This window comes from Anomaloglossus baeobatrachus, chromosome 11 (assembly GCF_048569485.1).
Source record: "Anomaloglossus baeobatrachus isolate aAnoBae1 chromosome 11, aAnoBae1.hap1, whole genome shotgun sequence".
Classification (NCBI taxonomy): Eukaryota; Metazoa; Chordata; class Amphibia; order Anura; family Aromobatidae; genus Anomaloglossus; species Anomaloglossus baeobatrachus.
Window position 1 is genome coordinate 6694427 of NC_134363.1, and position 15896 is coordinate 6710322.

The 15896-nt window shown below is 48.0% G+C and overlaps 1 protein-coding gene across 1 annotated transcript in view; it reads right to left on the minus strand.

The window, feature by feature from the left end:
* Window positions 1–15896, minus strand: part of LOC142256452 (ephrin type-A receptor 8-like) — a 169717-nt gene that overhangs the window by 62829 nt on the left and 90992 nt on the right. The window contains exons 4-5 of the mRNA XM_075328138.1: window positions 5011–5166; window positions 4132–4467 (exon numbers count right to left, since the gene is read on the minus strand). Coding sequence (XP_075184253.1) covers window positions 4132–4467; window positions 5011–5166 — 492 coding nt within the window. The remainder of the gene's footprint in view (window positions 1–4131; window positions 4468–5010; window positions 5167–15896) is intronic.

Sequence of the window (15896 nt, forward strand, 5' to 3'; positions counted from 1 at the left end):
TGACCACTCTGCATCAGCGACCACTCTCCCTCAGTGACTGCTCCTCTCTGTGCCACTCTCCATCCGCGACTGCTCCTCTCTGTGACCACTCTCAATCCGTGACTGCTCCTCTTTGTGACCACTCTCAATCTGTGACTGTTCCTCTTTGTGACCACTCTCAATCTGTGACTATTCATCTTTGTGACCACTCTGCATCAGCGACCACTCTCCCTCAGTGACTGCTCCTCTCTGTGCCACTCTCCATCCGCGACTGCTCCTCTCTGTGACCACTCTCAATCTGTGACTGTTCCTCTTTGTGACCACTCTCCATCAGAGACCATTCCCATTAATTGCCGCTCTCATCTGTGGGCACTCTTTTCAATGACTACTCTCCCTCAGTGACCACTCTGCCTCAGTATCTACTCTCCCTCAGTGACCACTGTTCTGCCATGTATGGCAGCTAGATAATCTCATCCATTGTAGTTTTTGTTACAACCCTTAGAGGTACTTGTTGTCCTCTATTTTGCTGAGTTCTTCTCTTTTATGTAAAGTGTATTCTGGGTAAGAACCGCCTCATTTATCTTCTGAGGAGAAGATGTGCAGCCATTTTCTTCCTGAACTTGTGAGGGACAGATCTGTTGCCTTGCGTCTTTACACTCTCCTCCCGCCTTGTGTGATCCGGTGAGTCAGATGCAAATCGCACATATTCTTGTGTTAGAATCTTGTGTATTGAATGCATTGTACATTGTAATTCCACACCTGCGTGCTGTCCCTGCTCTGCCTATATCCATATGATTCTGTATGTGTGAGGCAGCTGCAGGAGACCTTTGCCCCAGATTCTCATTATAACTGCATCTTATGTAATGTTATCACTGTACTTTACTCTGTACTGATTGTCATCATTTTTGTTATAGTTTTTACCCATATCCACCGTGTATTCCATATACTTCTATCAAGTTCATGCTGCTAGCTAATAAATCAAGACTACTGAAACCCTACAGACTGTTTATTGGCAATGTGAACAAGGGTTTAGCTGTATGCCAGATATTCACAGCGTTACGTGAAAGAAGGCAGAACAGTAAAAACGGACACTGACCGCAGGCGGTAGTTGAATAGACTGCATGGGACCTCTACCACCCACAATGCACCGCATACGGGTACTACAGCAGCCGCCATACAGCCCAAGGGAATAAGAGCGCAGCCCTCCCCAGCAAGCATGTCCCCTTCCCACCACGCGGGAACCCGTTCATGCTTAGACTCAGTTTTCCCACCCAAGTTCTCAGCAATCCGCAGCTGAGCGCACAATGTCTGAAACCTGGGCATCCTCAGTCAGGACAAGGTCCCAAGCAAGCTGATCTAACAAGTCTTCGGTGAAAGAGTTTGCTGCTCTCGCTCGTGCAGAAGCTGAGGCTGCAAAAGTAAAATCCTTCTTTATTGCACAAAAGATGCAACTAAAGTTAAGACAAGCAGATCGAGAATCGGAAAGCGCATGCTTGCAGGCAGACCGAGAAGCAGAAAGAGCATGCCTGCAAGCAGAACAAGAAGCTGAGAAAGCACACCTGCAGCCATCTTTGGAAAAACTTATTGCAGAAAAGGAGTCAGCAGCAGCAATAGCCAAAGCAGAGTTCCTGGAGGCCGTGTAGTATCCTGAATCCGAGGAATGCAGCAACATACTTGGACCAGACGTAGAGGAACAGGATCCAACCCAACGCGTCTCAGAGTATGTCCACCAGCTTCCCAGAATAGAGGACAACCCTGATCCACAACACCGATCAGCCTATACCGACACTCCACAGTGGAGAGAGAAGACTCTGCTAACAATAAGAGCTTACACTCTACAGGAGAGAGAGAGGGGACCCTGCTGACCATAAGAGCTTACACTCTACAGGACAGAGAAGAGCCTGCTAACAATAAGAGCTTACAGTCTAAAGGACAGAGAAGACCCCACTGACCATAAAAGCTTACACTCTACAGGAGAGAGAGGACCCTGCTGATCATAAGAGCTTACACTCTACAAGAGAGAGAAAGGACTCCACTGATCACAAGAACTTACTAATGATCATAAGATCATAAAAGCTTACACTCTACAGGAGAGAGAACCCTGCTGACCATAAGAGCTTACACTCTACAGGAGAGAGAACCCCACTGATCATAACAGCTTACACTCTACTGGAAAGTGAGGACCTTGCTGACCATAGGAGCTTACACTCTACTGGAGAGAGAAGACCCCACTAATCATAAGTGCTTACACTCTACAGGAGAGAGAACCCCGCTGATCATAAGAGCTTACTCTCTACAGGAGAAAGAGAGAACCCCACTGATCATAACAGCTTACACTCTACTGGAAAGTGAGGACCTTGCTGACCATAAGAGCTTACACTCTACTGGAGAGAAGACCCCACTAATCATAAGTGCTTACACTCTACAGGAGAGGGAACCCCGCTGATCATAAGAGCTTACACCCTACAGTAGAGAGAGGACCTTACTGGGCATAAGAGCTTACACTCTATAGGAGAGAATGTTTCTTTTGCAAACCAAGAATGGAATCTCTAAATATTCAAATTCATGTCAAACCACAAATTTCAGGAAATTCAACTTGAACTTGATCTTCTGCGAATCGATCTGCTCATCTCTAGTGACCAATCATCATCGGTGACCTCTCATCTCTAGTGATACTTCATCATTGGTGACCTTTCATCACTGGTGATTTCTCATCATCGGTGACCCCTCATCATCGGTGACCCTTCATCATCGGTGACCCTTCATTATTGGTGACCCCTTATCATCGGTGACCCCTCATCATAGGTGACTTGTCGGTGACTTATCATCGGTGACCCCTCATCTCTAGTGACCTCTCATCTCTAGTGACCTCTCATCATCGATTAGCCCTCATGATTGGTGACCTCTCATTAACAGTGACTTCTCATCTCTAGTGACCTCTCATCTCTAGTGACCTCTCATCAGTGACCTCTCATCATCGATTACCCCTCATTATTGGTGACCTCTCAGTATCGGTGACCTCATCATCAGTGACCCCTCATCATCGATGTCCTCTCATCTACATTGACCCCTCATCATCAGTGAACCCTCATTGTCGGTGAACTCTCATTTCCAGTGATCCCTCATCATCGATGACCTCTCATCTCCAGTGTCCCCTCATTTCTAGTGAGTCTTCATGATGAGTGACCTCTCATCATCAGTGACCACCCATCACTGGTGACCCCTCTTCATCGGTGACCCCTCATCATCAGTGACCCCTCATTTCTAGTGACCTCTCATCATTGATTACCCCTCACCATTGGTGACCTCTCACCTCTAGTGACCTCTCATCAGTGACCTCTCATCATCGATTATCCCTCATCATTGGTGACCTCTCATTATTGATGACCTCTCATCATCAGTGACCTCTCATCATCGGTGACCCCTCAGCATCCTTGAAGGTTCATCATCCGTGACCTTTCATTATCGGTGATGCTTTCTCTTCGGAAACCTCTCATCATTGGTAACCCCTCATCATTGGTGACCCCTCATCATCGGTGACCTCTCATCATCGGTGACCTCTCATCATCGGTGACCCTTCATCATTGGTGACCCCTCATCATTGGGACCTCTCATCATCGGTGACCCCTCATCATTAGTGACCCCTCATCATCAGTGACCCCTCATCATTGGTGATGCCTAATCATTGGTGACCCCTCATCATTGGTGACCCTCATCATTGGTGACCCCCATCATCGGTGACCTCTCATCATATGTGACCTCTCATAATGGTGACCCCCTCATCATCGGTGACCCCTCATCGGTGACCCATCATCCTCAGTTCTGGATTAAGAGGTTTTATGTGTCAGGTCTTTTCTACTTCATTCTCTGCTGATTTTACTTCTTATGTTTTAGATGCTTCCATGGAGCCGCGACCAATCCTTCTGTAATTTCCTATTTGTAGATTGGCACTGCATAACATCTATCTCTGAATATATGTACCTTGAGTCTGTGCCAAGTCAGAGGCATAGGAATTGATGTATATGTCATTCAGCATGAGGAGTAGAAGAAAACCATCTTGGGATTTCGTCAAGCTGCGATCATGATGATTATCATAATAAAGAACAGTAAGGCCCCAGTTATAGAACACACAGGATTTACAGAGGGTCCTACCTGCCTGGTTCGTGGTTATATTCACTGTAGAGAACATCCGTTGCTCCAAGCTAAAGTCGGACACCCCGTTGACAGCCTCCACCCAGAAGGTATAGTTCATATGGGCCTGGAGATTTGCCACTGTAAGGGAAGTCTTTGTCAGGCTCATTTGTTGGGGGGTGTAACGAACAGCACCCCCACAGGGCTCACATTGACCAGCATCCCAAGCACAACGACGGCAAATTACATTGTATGTGGCATCTCTGCGCCCACCTGTGTCCCTTGGTGGGTTCCACTCCAAGATTACGGTGGTGCCATTAACACTGGAGATGAGATTGACTGGAGCAGAAGGTGGACCTAGCAACAAAGACAACGAAAAAAAAGACAACACTGAACACATCCACCACATGGGTGTTTCCACACACAGAGGGGCTCGAAAATTAAACTTACAGAAAGGCCACTTCAAGGTCAACATTTATTTCATCATTATTCCAGGGAGCATTACAAATTCTGAAGGATTTCTAATAACAAAACAATATAAAAACAACAAATCTGAACTTTATAATTGACAAGGTGGACTGGAGAAGTGGAAAAGTGCTACATGGGAAGCTACAGAGGAGGATGTTACCATAGGGCAGCTGGAGAAGACACGAGCCTTCACCAGCAAATCTTCTCCAAGAGATTGCAGAGTTAATTGCCTCCAGAGAAGTTTGGAAGGTGGAAGATATTGTCCTGGATATGTGAACAACAGGGAAGCATCGAACTTGCGATAAAGGAACAAACTGTGAAGCTATCAACCGCGATGGAGAGTTCAGCTCAGAGTCATCTGACTTAGGGTACAACTTTACACCTTCCTGGAGGAGACCATCATGAAAATGTGCCATCTTGAACTATACTCACGTGTGCAGGCTACAGAAGGTGGATCCATAGCAGAACGGTAATAGTTATTATCACAATCACAGATCTGGGAAGCTAAGGTATCTGAATGACTAAATGGTGGGCACTTGGAGCACAGTTGGTCTCCAGGTGAAGACTTGAAGTATCCAAGATCGCAGGCTGCAAGAAAGAAGAATCCCATATTAGCAATATTCCAGCAATGAACTTCCCTGTAGCGGTCAATTACGTTCCTCACATGCGGTTATTAAGCTATTGAAGGCACCTTCATCTAGACAAAGTACTGTTATACAAAAGTACAATGGCATGTAAAAGTTTGGGCACCCCTGGTCAAAATTACTATGTAATGGGTGAATAGTAAAATATTCGGGTTCGGATTATTCATGCCCAGTATATTCGCTCATCTTTTAGTCCTTTGGATCTGATCTACTCATGAATCTCTCTGGTCAAAAATACACATTTATGTCGGACAAGAGTGGTGGCAGCCGGTGGTTATTGCTGATGGTCTCCATGCAGAACCCCATCTGCTAACAGCAGTGACGTCTTTCCCATGTATGATGAATATATGAGTGAGACCCCCCAGCAGTTCCCTCAGGTAGGACGCACATATATCACCTTTATAGGAGACCGGTGAGGCGATGAATTCTCCCCGAACCATAGGCAGCATGAATGCGTACCTGGCACCACGACTCCAGTCAGGTATATTACCATCTGTAATGCTCTGACTATTCCCAGCGCATCAATAGGTTACTGTCACTATGTACATGAGGGCGAGACCTGTCAGTCACCTCCAGAACCGCTGGGAAGAGACGGCCAGGGGCAGCGTCAGACAAGTCTTATCTCTGGCGATGTTACTGGACCGGATCTTCAAAGTACATAAACCCTGAAATGCGGGAGCATTACGGGTAGTAATATACTTGACTACAGTCATGCAGTCAGGCTGCCATTCATGCTGCCCATGGTTTGTACGCTGGGCGACAGGCAGTGTATGCAGGGGGTGAAACCGTGTAAGCAGGGGGAGAGACGGCGTACGCAGGGGGAGAGACGGCGTACGCAGGGGGAGAGACGGCGTACGCAGGGGGAGAGACGGCGTACGCAGGGGGAGAGATGGCGTACGCAGGGGGAGAGATGGCGTACGCAGGGGGAGAGACGGCGTACGCAGGGGGAGAGACGGCGTAGGTAATGGGGCGAGACTGTGTAAACAGTGGTGAAATGGTGTAAGCAGGGAGAAGATGGTGTAAACCATGGTTAGGCGGTGTAAGCAGGGGGCAAAGCGGTGTAAGCAGGGGGCGAGGTGGCATAAGCAGGGGGCAAGGTGGCATTAGCAGGTGGTGAGGGTATTGCATCTCACTTAAGGTGCAGTACTCATCCCGGGTAAGGAAGAGGTTAACCGCTGGTGTTCACTTACACAACACACACACAGCTCAGGTGCTTTCCTGCTGGAACTGGGCTAAAGGTGGTCACCATAACAACGCGTTTTTCCCAGACAGCAGTGAGTCATCAGGAAAGTGGGGGCAGCACAGGGGAAGTGAGAGAACACACAGTTTTTACCTCAGAATAGTTTGAGACTCAGAACAACACGGTCACTGTGGAGAGTGCTTCAGAGCTTCCACAGTTAGGACCGGGCAGACTGGAAGGAGCAGGAAACGACCAGTGGAGCTGTGGGACACAGGAGTAAATATGGTTGCTGAGGGGAGAGCTTCATTGCTCCTTCGGAACCGCGGCGCTGTGCAGGGTGCAGAGCCCTAGGGTGGAACATACTCTACGTTGGACCCCCAGAATCTGCCGAACAGGGGGATTCCACATCTCTCTGGCCACCACAGAATCGTGGAGCACAGTGACACATAGGGTCCGGAGTCGTGATTACAGTCAAGCCCCATAGCGGGTCCGCACCACCTACAGATGAGACGGGAACTTTAACACCGATCAGGGGTCCCCAAGCACTTCAGGTTACAGGGATCCACACAGAAAGCGCAAGGAAGGAAGGTCTCACACTCCATAACACTGGTGGTGGCTTCTGGGGTACCCGGGATTGGCGGTAACTCCAAGGGTGACAACTGAACTGTGAGTAAAAGACCTGGAACCACAATTATTCTGTCAGCCCTTCATTGCCGTCGCCCCGCATTTCAGCGCCAACAGCCACTACTACCTCCATCATCCTCCCTGGGGCCTAGCTTCACCTGCAGGAAGCTGAACTATCCTAGCTGCGACACCATCCGCCCCAGAGGACAGCAACTGCAGCGACGGCTACTCCCTGGCTGCATACCGCAGGTGGCGTCACAAGACAACTACTACTCCCAATGTTCTCATCATCCCCTTCATCGTCCTCCACTTTCCCTTTCGTGGACACCTCAGGGTCACGAAACCGGATAGGACCACCCGTGACAACCCCCTGACCCTCACCTCGTGAGGTGCTCCATAACCAATTGTGAGGTGGTGTAAGCATTTCTAGCTGGATAGGGGTATTATGCCTCCCTTAGCTCTGCTACTCACCGATACCGAGGACCCTCCCGAATACTCCTCCAATCTCTGGACTCTGGCCATAGAAGTAATCAGTTGCTGTAACTCTTGCTCTGGAACTTCAGATCCCGTTAACACTTTTGTAGCTGACACACTCCTCACTGGCAGCCTTCTCCTATATAGCTATCTACCAATTGCCTCCCAACTAGGAGTGGATGCCTGAGCCACTGCTCATACCTCCTCCTCCCAACCAGGAGAAGATGCCTGAGCCCCTTATCTTCTCCAAACCAGGAGCAGATGCCTGAACCCCTTACCTCCTCCCAACCAGGAGCTGATGCCTGAGCCCCTTATCTTTTTCCAACCAGCATCTGATGCCTGAGCCCCTTATCTTCTTCCAACCAGCAGCTGATGCCTGAGCCCCTTATCTTTTTCCAACCAGGAGCAGATGCCCGAGCCACTTCTCATACCTCCTCCCAACCAGGAGCTAGTGCCTGAGCCCCTTACCTCCACCCAACCAGGAGCAGATGCCTGAGCCCCTTACCTCCTCCCAACCAGGAGCTAGTGCCTGAGCCCCTTATGTTCTCCCAACCAGGAGCAGATGCCTGAGCCACTTACCTCCTCCCAACCAGCAGCTGGTGCCTGAGCCCCTTACCTCCTCCCAACCAGGAGCCGATGACTCAGCCCCTTACCTCCTCCCAACAAGGAGCTGATGCCTGAGCCACTTCTCATACCTCCTCCCAACAAGGAGCTGATGCCTGAACCACTTCTCATACCTCCTCCCAACAAGGAGCTGATGCCTGAACCCCTTACGTCCTCCCAACCAGGAGCCGATGCCTGAGCCACTTCTCATACCTCCTCCCAACCAGCAGCTGATGCCTGAGCCACTTCTCATACCTCCTCCCAACCAGCAGCCGATGCCTGAGCCCCTTATGTTCTCCCAACCAGCAGCTGATGCCTGAGCCCCTTACCTCCACCCAACCAGGAGCCGATGCCTGAGCCACTTACCTCCTCCCAACCAGCAGCTGATGCCTGAGCCCCTTATCTTCTTCCAACCAGCAGCAGATGCCTGAGCCCCTTATCTTCTTCCAACCAGCAGCGGATGCCTGAGCCCCTTATCTTCTTCCAACCAGGAGCAGATGCCCGAGCCCCTTACCTCCTCCCAACCAGGAGCTAGTGCCTGAGCCACTTACCTCCTCCCAACCAGCAGCTGATGCCTGAGCCCCTTATCTTCTTCCAACCAGCAGCGGATGCCTGAGCCCCTTATCTTCTTCCAACCAGGAGCAGATGCCCGAGCCACTTCTCATACCTCCTCCCAACCAGGAGCTAGTGCCTGAGCCACTTACCTCCTCCCAACCAGCAGCTGATGCCTGAGCCCCTTACCTCCTCCCAACCAGGAGCCGATGACTCAGCCCCTTACCTCCTCGCAACAAGGAGCTGATGCCTGAGCCACTTCTCATACCTCCTCCCAACAAGGAGCTGATGCCTGAGCCCCTTACGTCCTCCCAACCAGGAGCCGATGCCTGAGCCACTTACCTCTTCCCAACCAGCAGCTGATGCCTGAGCCACTTCTCATACCTCCTCCCAACCAGGAGCAGATGCCTGAGCCACTTCTCATACCTCCTCCCAACCAGGAGCAGATGCCTGAGCCACTTCTCATACCTCCTCCCAACCAGGAGCAGATGCCTGAGCCACTTCTCATACCTCCTCCCAACCAGGAGCAGATGCCTGAGCCACTTCTCATACCTCCTCCCAACCAGGAGCTGGTGCCTGAGCCACTTCTCATACCTCCTCCCAACCAGGAGCAGATGCCTGAGCCACTTCTCATACCTCCTCCCAACCAGGAGCAGATGCCTGAGCCACTTCTCATACCTCCTCCCAACCAGGAGCAGATGCCTGAGCCACTTCTCATACCTCCTCCCAACCAGGAGCAGATGCCTGAGCCACTTCTCATACCTCCTCCCAACCAGGAGCAGATGCCTGAGCCACTTCTCATACCTCCTCCCAACCAGGAGCTGGTGCCTGAGCCACTTCTCATACCTCCTCCCAACCAGCAGCTGATGCCTGAGCCACTTCTCATACCTCCTCCCAACCAGCAGCTGATGCCTGAGCCACTTCTCATACCTCCTCCCAACCAGCAGCTGATGCCTGAGCCACTTCTCATACCTCCTCCCAACCAGGAGCAGATGCCTGAGCCCCTTATGTTCTCCCAACCAGGAGCCGATGCCTGAGCCCCTTATGTTCTCCCAACCAGGAGCCGATGCCTGAGCCCCTTATGTTCTCCCAACCAGGAGTGGATGCCTGAGCCCCTTATCTTCTTCCAACCAGGAGCCGATGCCTGAGCCCCTTATGTTCTCCCAACCAGGAGTGGATGCCTGAGCCCATTACCTCCTTTTCTTTCCAGCTCATTGTCTTGGAGACTAACCTCCGCTGCACAGAACATGCACAGCGCTTCAAGCTCTTCTCTACTGAGCTCATAAAAAGCTGTTTTGAAGCCGGCCAGCATTGCTGAAGCGCGCTGTTTGCTTCTAATGCTGACCGGCTTCAGGGCAGTGCTTACAAGCTCTACTGCAGCGGAGGTCGGTGTTCTAGTCAACAAGCTCTAAACAAAAGAATGGAAAATAAGTTAATATCTAAAAAGCCCGGCTGAAAGCTTGTTTTACTGGCACCATCCAACCATGAGAATAACACGTTCTCTTCCAGGTAATTATTGTGGATATCATTAGAGGTTTGACATCGCCATCACTATTAACCTTGAATAAAGTTCTGCAGTAAGACGTCTGGGGAGACGCTGCCGACCTGCGCAAACATCATTCTCATGTTTGAAGAAGAGGACACCTTTCCACTAAGTATCCATTATAGAAACGAACAAACACATAACCCTCTAAAGAGTCTCGCTGGGACTCCAGATCCTTCATTTGTATCAACAGCCAACTCCAAACGGCCGGATGGAGCCGCGAGTCCGGCCGCCGCGCCAATCTATCAGCGTTTACACAGTTGGATCCTGGGTGGCAGCGGCGTTACGAGTCTGGCAACGTAATGTTCCTATAGGAGCAGAAAGAAAATTTCCACAAGGTACATCGCGGGATTGTGTCATACGGCTACAAGTATAAAGTGTTCACAGGCCACAGACAGGAGACGATCAAGGAACCAGCGGTCATCAGGGACAAGGAGTCTAAAAATGACTCTGCAGCACAGCACCGCATGTAATCAGCACGTGCTGCCGATAATGAGGATATTCTATACGTGCTGCCGATAATGAGGATATTCTATACGTGCTGCCGATAATGAGGATATTCTATACGTGCTGCCGATAATGAAGATATTCTATATGTGCTGCCGATAATGAGGATATTCTAGATGTGCTGCCGATAATGAGGATATTCTAGATGTGCTGCCGATAATTAGGATATTCTATACGTGCTGCCGATAATGAGGATATTCTATACGTGCTGCCGATAATGAGGATATTCTATACGTGCTGCCGATAATGAGGATATTCTATACGTGCTGCCGATAATGAGGATATTCTATACGTGCTGCCGATAATGAGGATATTCTATACGTGCTGCCGATAATGAAGATATTCTATATGTGCTGCCGATAATGAGGATATTCTAGATGTGCTGCCGATAATGAGGATATTCTATATGTGCTGCCGATAATGAGGATATTCTATACGTGCTGCCGATAATGAGGATATTCTAGATGTGCTGCCGATAATGAAGATATTCTATACGTGCTGCCGATAATGAAGATATTCTATACGTGCTGCCGATAATGAAGATATTCTATATATACTGACGATAATGAGGATATTCTATATGTTCTGCCGATAATGAAGATATTCTATACGTGCTGCCGATAATGAGGATATTCTAGATGTGCTGCCGATAATGAGGATATTCTATATGTGCTGCCGATAATGAGGATATTCTAGATGTGCTGCCGATAATGAGGATATTCTAGATGTGCTGCCGATAATGAGGATATTCTAGATGTGCTGCCGATAATGAGGATATTCTAGATGTGCTGCCGATAATGAGGATATTCTAGATGTGCTGCCGATAATGAGGATATTCTAGATGTGCTGCCGATAATGAGGATATTCTATATGTGCTGCTGATAATGAGGACATTCTATATGTGCTGCCGATAATGAAGATATTGTACTGCCGATAATGAGGATATTCTATATGTGCTGCCGATAATGAGGATATTCTAGATGTGCTGCCGATAATGAGGATATTCTAGATGTGCTGCCGATAATGAGGATATTCTAGATGTGCTGCCGATAATGAGGATATTCTAGATGTGCTGCCGATAATGAGGATATTCTATATGTGCTGCCGATAATGAGGACATTCTGTATGTGCTGCCAATGATGAGGATATTGTACTGCCGATAATGAGGATATTCTATATGTGCTGCCGATAATGAGGATATTCTATATGTGCTGTTGATAATGAGGGTATTTTGTATGTGCTGCGGATAATGAGATTATTCTATACGTGCTGCCGAGAATAAGGATATGGATATGAATAAGGATATGTGCTGCCGATAATGAGGATATTCTGTATGTGCTGCGGATAATGAGGATATTCTGTATGTGCTGCCGATAATGAGGATATTCTATATGTGCTGCCGATAATGATGATATTCTATATGTGCTGCGGATAATGATGATATTCTATATGTGCTGCGGATAATGATGATATTCTATATGTGCTGCGGATAATGAGGATATTCTATATGTGCTGCCGATAATGATGATATTCTATATGTGCTGCGGATAATGATGATATTCTATATGTGCTGCCGATAATGAGGATATTCTGTATGTGCTGCGGATAATGAGGATATTCTGTATGTGCTGTGGATAATGAGGATATTCTATATGTGCTGCCAATAATGAGGATATTCTATATGTGCTGCCGATAATGAGGATATTCTATATGTGCTGCAGATAATGACGATATTCTACATGTGCTGCCGATAATGAAGATATTTTATATGTGCTCCGAATAATGAGGATATTCTGTATGTGCTGCAGATAATGAGGATATTCTGTATGTGCTGCCAATAATGATGATATTCTATATGTGCTGCCGATAATGACAATATTCTATATGTGCTGCAGATAATAAGGATATTCTATGTGCTGCCGATAATGACAATATTCTATGTGCTGCCGATAATGATTATATTCTATATGTGCTGCAGATAATAAGGATATTCTATGTGCTGCCGATAATGACGATATTCTATGTGCTGCCGATATTGATGATATTCTATATGTGATGCCGATATTGATTATATTCTATGTGCTGCCGATAATGACGATATTCTACGTGCTGCCGATGATGAGGATATTCTACATGCTGCCGATGATGAGGATATTCTACGTGCTGCTGTTGATGATGATAAGAATTCTATGTGTTGCGATAGTGGATATCCTACGTCCTGCCGATAATGATGATATCCTACATGCTGCCGATGATGATGATATCCTACATGCTGCCGATGATGATGATATCCTACATGCTGCCGATGATGATGATCTCCTACATGCTGCCGATGATGATGATATCCTACATGCTGCCGATAATGATGATATCCTACATGCTGCCGATAATGATGATATCCTACGTGCTGCCGATGATATGCTCCTACGTGCTGCCGATGATGATGATATCCTACATGCTGCCGATGATGATATGCTCCTACGTGCTGCCTATGATGATATCATCCTACATGCTGCCGATAATGATGATATCCTACATGCTGCCGATGATGATATGCTCCTACGTGCTGCCGATGATGATGATATCCTACGTGCTGCCGATGATGATGATATCCTACATGCTGCCGATGATGATGATATCCTACATGCTGCCGATGAGGATGATATCCTACATGCTGCCGATGAGGATGATATCCTACATGCTGCCGATGAGGATATCATCCTACATGCTGCCGATGATGAGGATATCCTACATGCTGCCGATGATGATGATATCCTACATGCTGCCGATAATGATGATATCCTACATGCTGCCGATGATGAGGATATCCTACATGCTGCCGATGATGATGATCTCCTACATGCTGCCGATGATGATGATATCCTACATGCTGCCGATGATGATGATCTCCTACATGCTGCCGATGATGATATCATCCTACATGCTGCCGATGATGATGATATCCTACATGCTGCCGATAATGATGATATCCTACATGCTGCCGATGATGATGATCTCCTACATGCTGCCGATGATGATGATATCCTACATGCTGCCGATAATGATGATATCCTACATGCTGCCGATGATGAGGATATCCTACATGCTGCCGATGATGATGATATCCTACATGCTGCCGATAATGATGATATCCTACATGCTGCCGATAATGATGATATCCTACATGCTGCCGATAATGATATGCTCCTACATGCTGCCGATGATGATATCATCCTACGTGCTGCCGATAATGACGATATTCTATGTGCATGAAACAAGGTACTAAGAATCATTTTGTTCGCTTACAGCGTGGTTGGCCTGTCTAAACAAGTAGTAAATGACTTCCCATCAGCTTTTTAAACATATACAATTGAAGCTTATTTAGTGCCCTTTAAAGGGCCACTGTCAGGACAGAATGACTGTTCAAACCTACCACTGGCGCATCATGGCAGCCATTAGATCCACCATCTCCACCCCTTCTTTTCTTTGATTGACAGCTCTGGCATCCTTGAGCAGAGAAGGGCAGATATAAATAGAAAACCAGCAGGTAGAAAGGTGGATTTAATGCTTATCCACACCATGATGCACAAGCACTTGTGCTTGGTTTGAACAGTCATTCTGTGCTGACAGAGGCCCTTTAACCCTCTTCCAACCTTGGAAGTACTCAGTACGTTCTGGCGATCATGGAGCCTGACAGGCGAGCTGCGCCCCTCACTGCCAGAAAGTGTCCCCACGTTTTCCTAGCTGTTTAACCCCTAAATGCCGCAATCGATGGTGCTTGCAGCATTTAGGGTTGCCATGATGATGACCCTGTAGGGTTGGTCAAGACCCCTACAATGTAAAGTGTATAGTTCTGTAAAGTGTAATGTGTCATGTGCTGTAAATATGTTAACCATGTGTATTGGTCAGATATAGCAGAGTGGAGAATGCTAAGTAGATGTAGTGTGAGGTATAGGTTTAGGATGTCATTTCTAAGTAGGAATGTAAAGTATAGGAATGTTCTGTAGCTAGATTGTGTTAGTAACAGTTAATGTCCGGTTCGGCTCTCTGGGGGGCGGGGCTAGTGCTGAGCGGAGAAGTAACAGAAACAGTTAATGTCAGGTTCGGTCACTGGGGGATGGGACTAGTGTTGTGCGGAGAGTCATTTCCTAATTACAGAGATAGCTGAGGGCCAGTCCTGGAGTGAGGACATGGGCTTGTAACTTGGGCTCATCAGGGAACCCAGAGGTATCCTCCAAGGATCTGGAGCCAACAGCTCACCTTGGGATGGGCTTAGAAAAGTCAGGGACTAGACGGCCATCGGGGCAGGGAGAATCTTGGATGGGTCAAAGGAAGTCAAGTGACTAGAAGCCATCTGAGGGAGTGAAAGGACCATGGGTGGCAGAAAAGAGAAGAGGGGGAAGCAGTGGCATAGATCTGACAGCTGGAGGACTAGGTTCCAGTTAGTGGGATATTCCAGGCTGAGTACCCCTGCAGAAAGCAGCAGCAGGAGCATAGAAGTGTGGCCATGTCTGTCATGAAAGTGGAAGATCAAGTAAACTGTGCGGAGTGGTGGACGCTGCCCTGAAGAAAACTGTAAGTGTCGCTCACTCCATCAAAAGTGGTTTACAAACACTGAGCCCCTTTAGTGAAGGAGTGTGGAGTAACATGAGATCTGACCAAAGAGGAGTAAAGGGGGATGAGGACTTCATGTCATCTAGACTGTATGCTTCTGTTAATACATCCTAGAATGGTGTTTGCCTTTTTTGCTGCTGCGTCACACTGTTGACTCATGTTCAGTCTGTGATCTATTAGTATACCTAAAGGGTGCTTTACACGAGACGACGGATTGTGCGATGCATCGTCGGGGTCACAGTTTTTGTGACGCACATCCGGCATTGTACACGACGTCGTCTCGTGTGAAACCTCTGAGCGACGCAGTATCACTCACAAATCGTGAGTTGTGTATTCGTCGCTCAGTTTCATAATATCGTTTATTTTTCCTGCAGCAAGTTGTTCATAGTTCCCGTGGCAGCACACGGCGCTCCGTGTGACACCACGGAAACGATGAACACAGCTTACCTGCGTCCCGTGGCTCCCGCCGGCAGTGCGGAAGGAAAGAGGTGGGCGGGATGTTTACATCCCGCTCATCTCCTCCCCTCCGCTTCTAGTGGCCGGCCACTGTGTGACGTCGCTGTGACACTGAACGTCC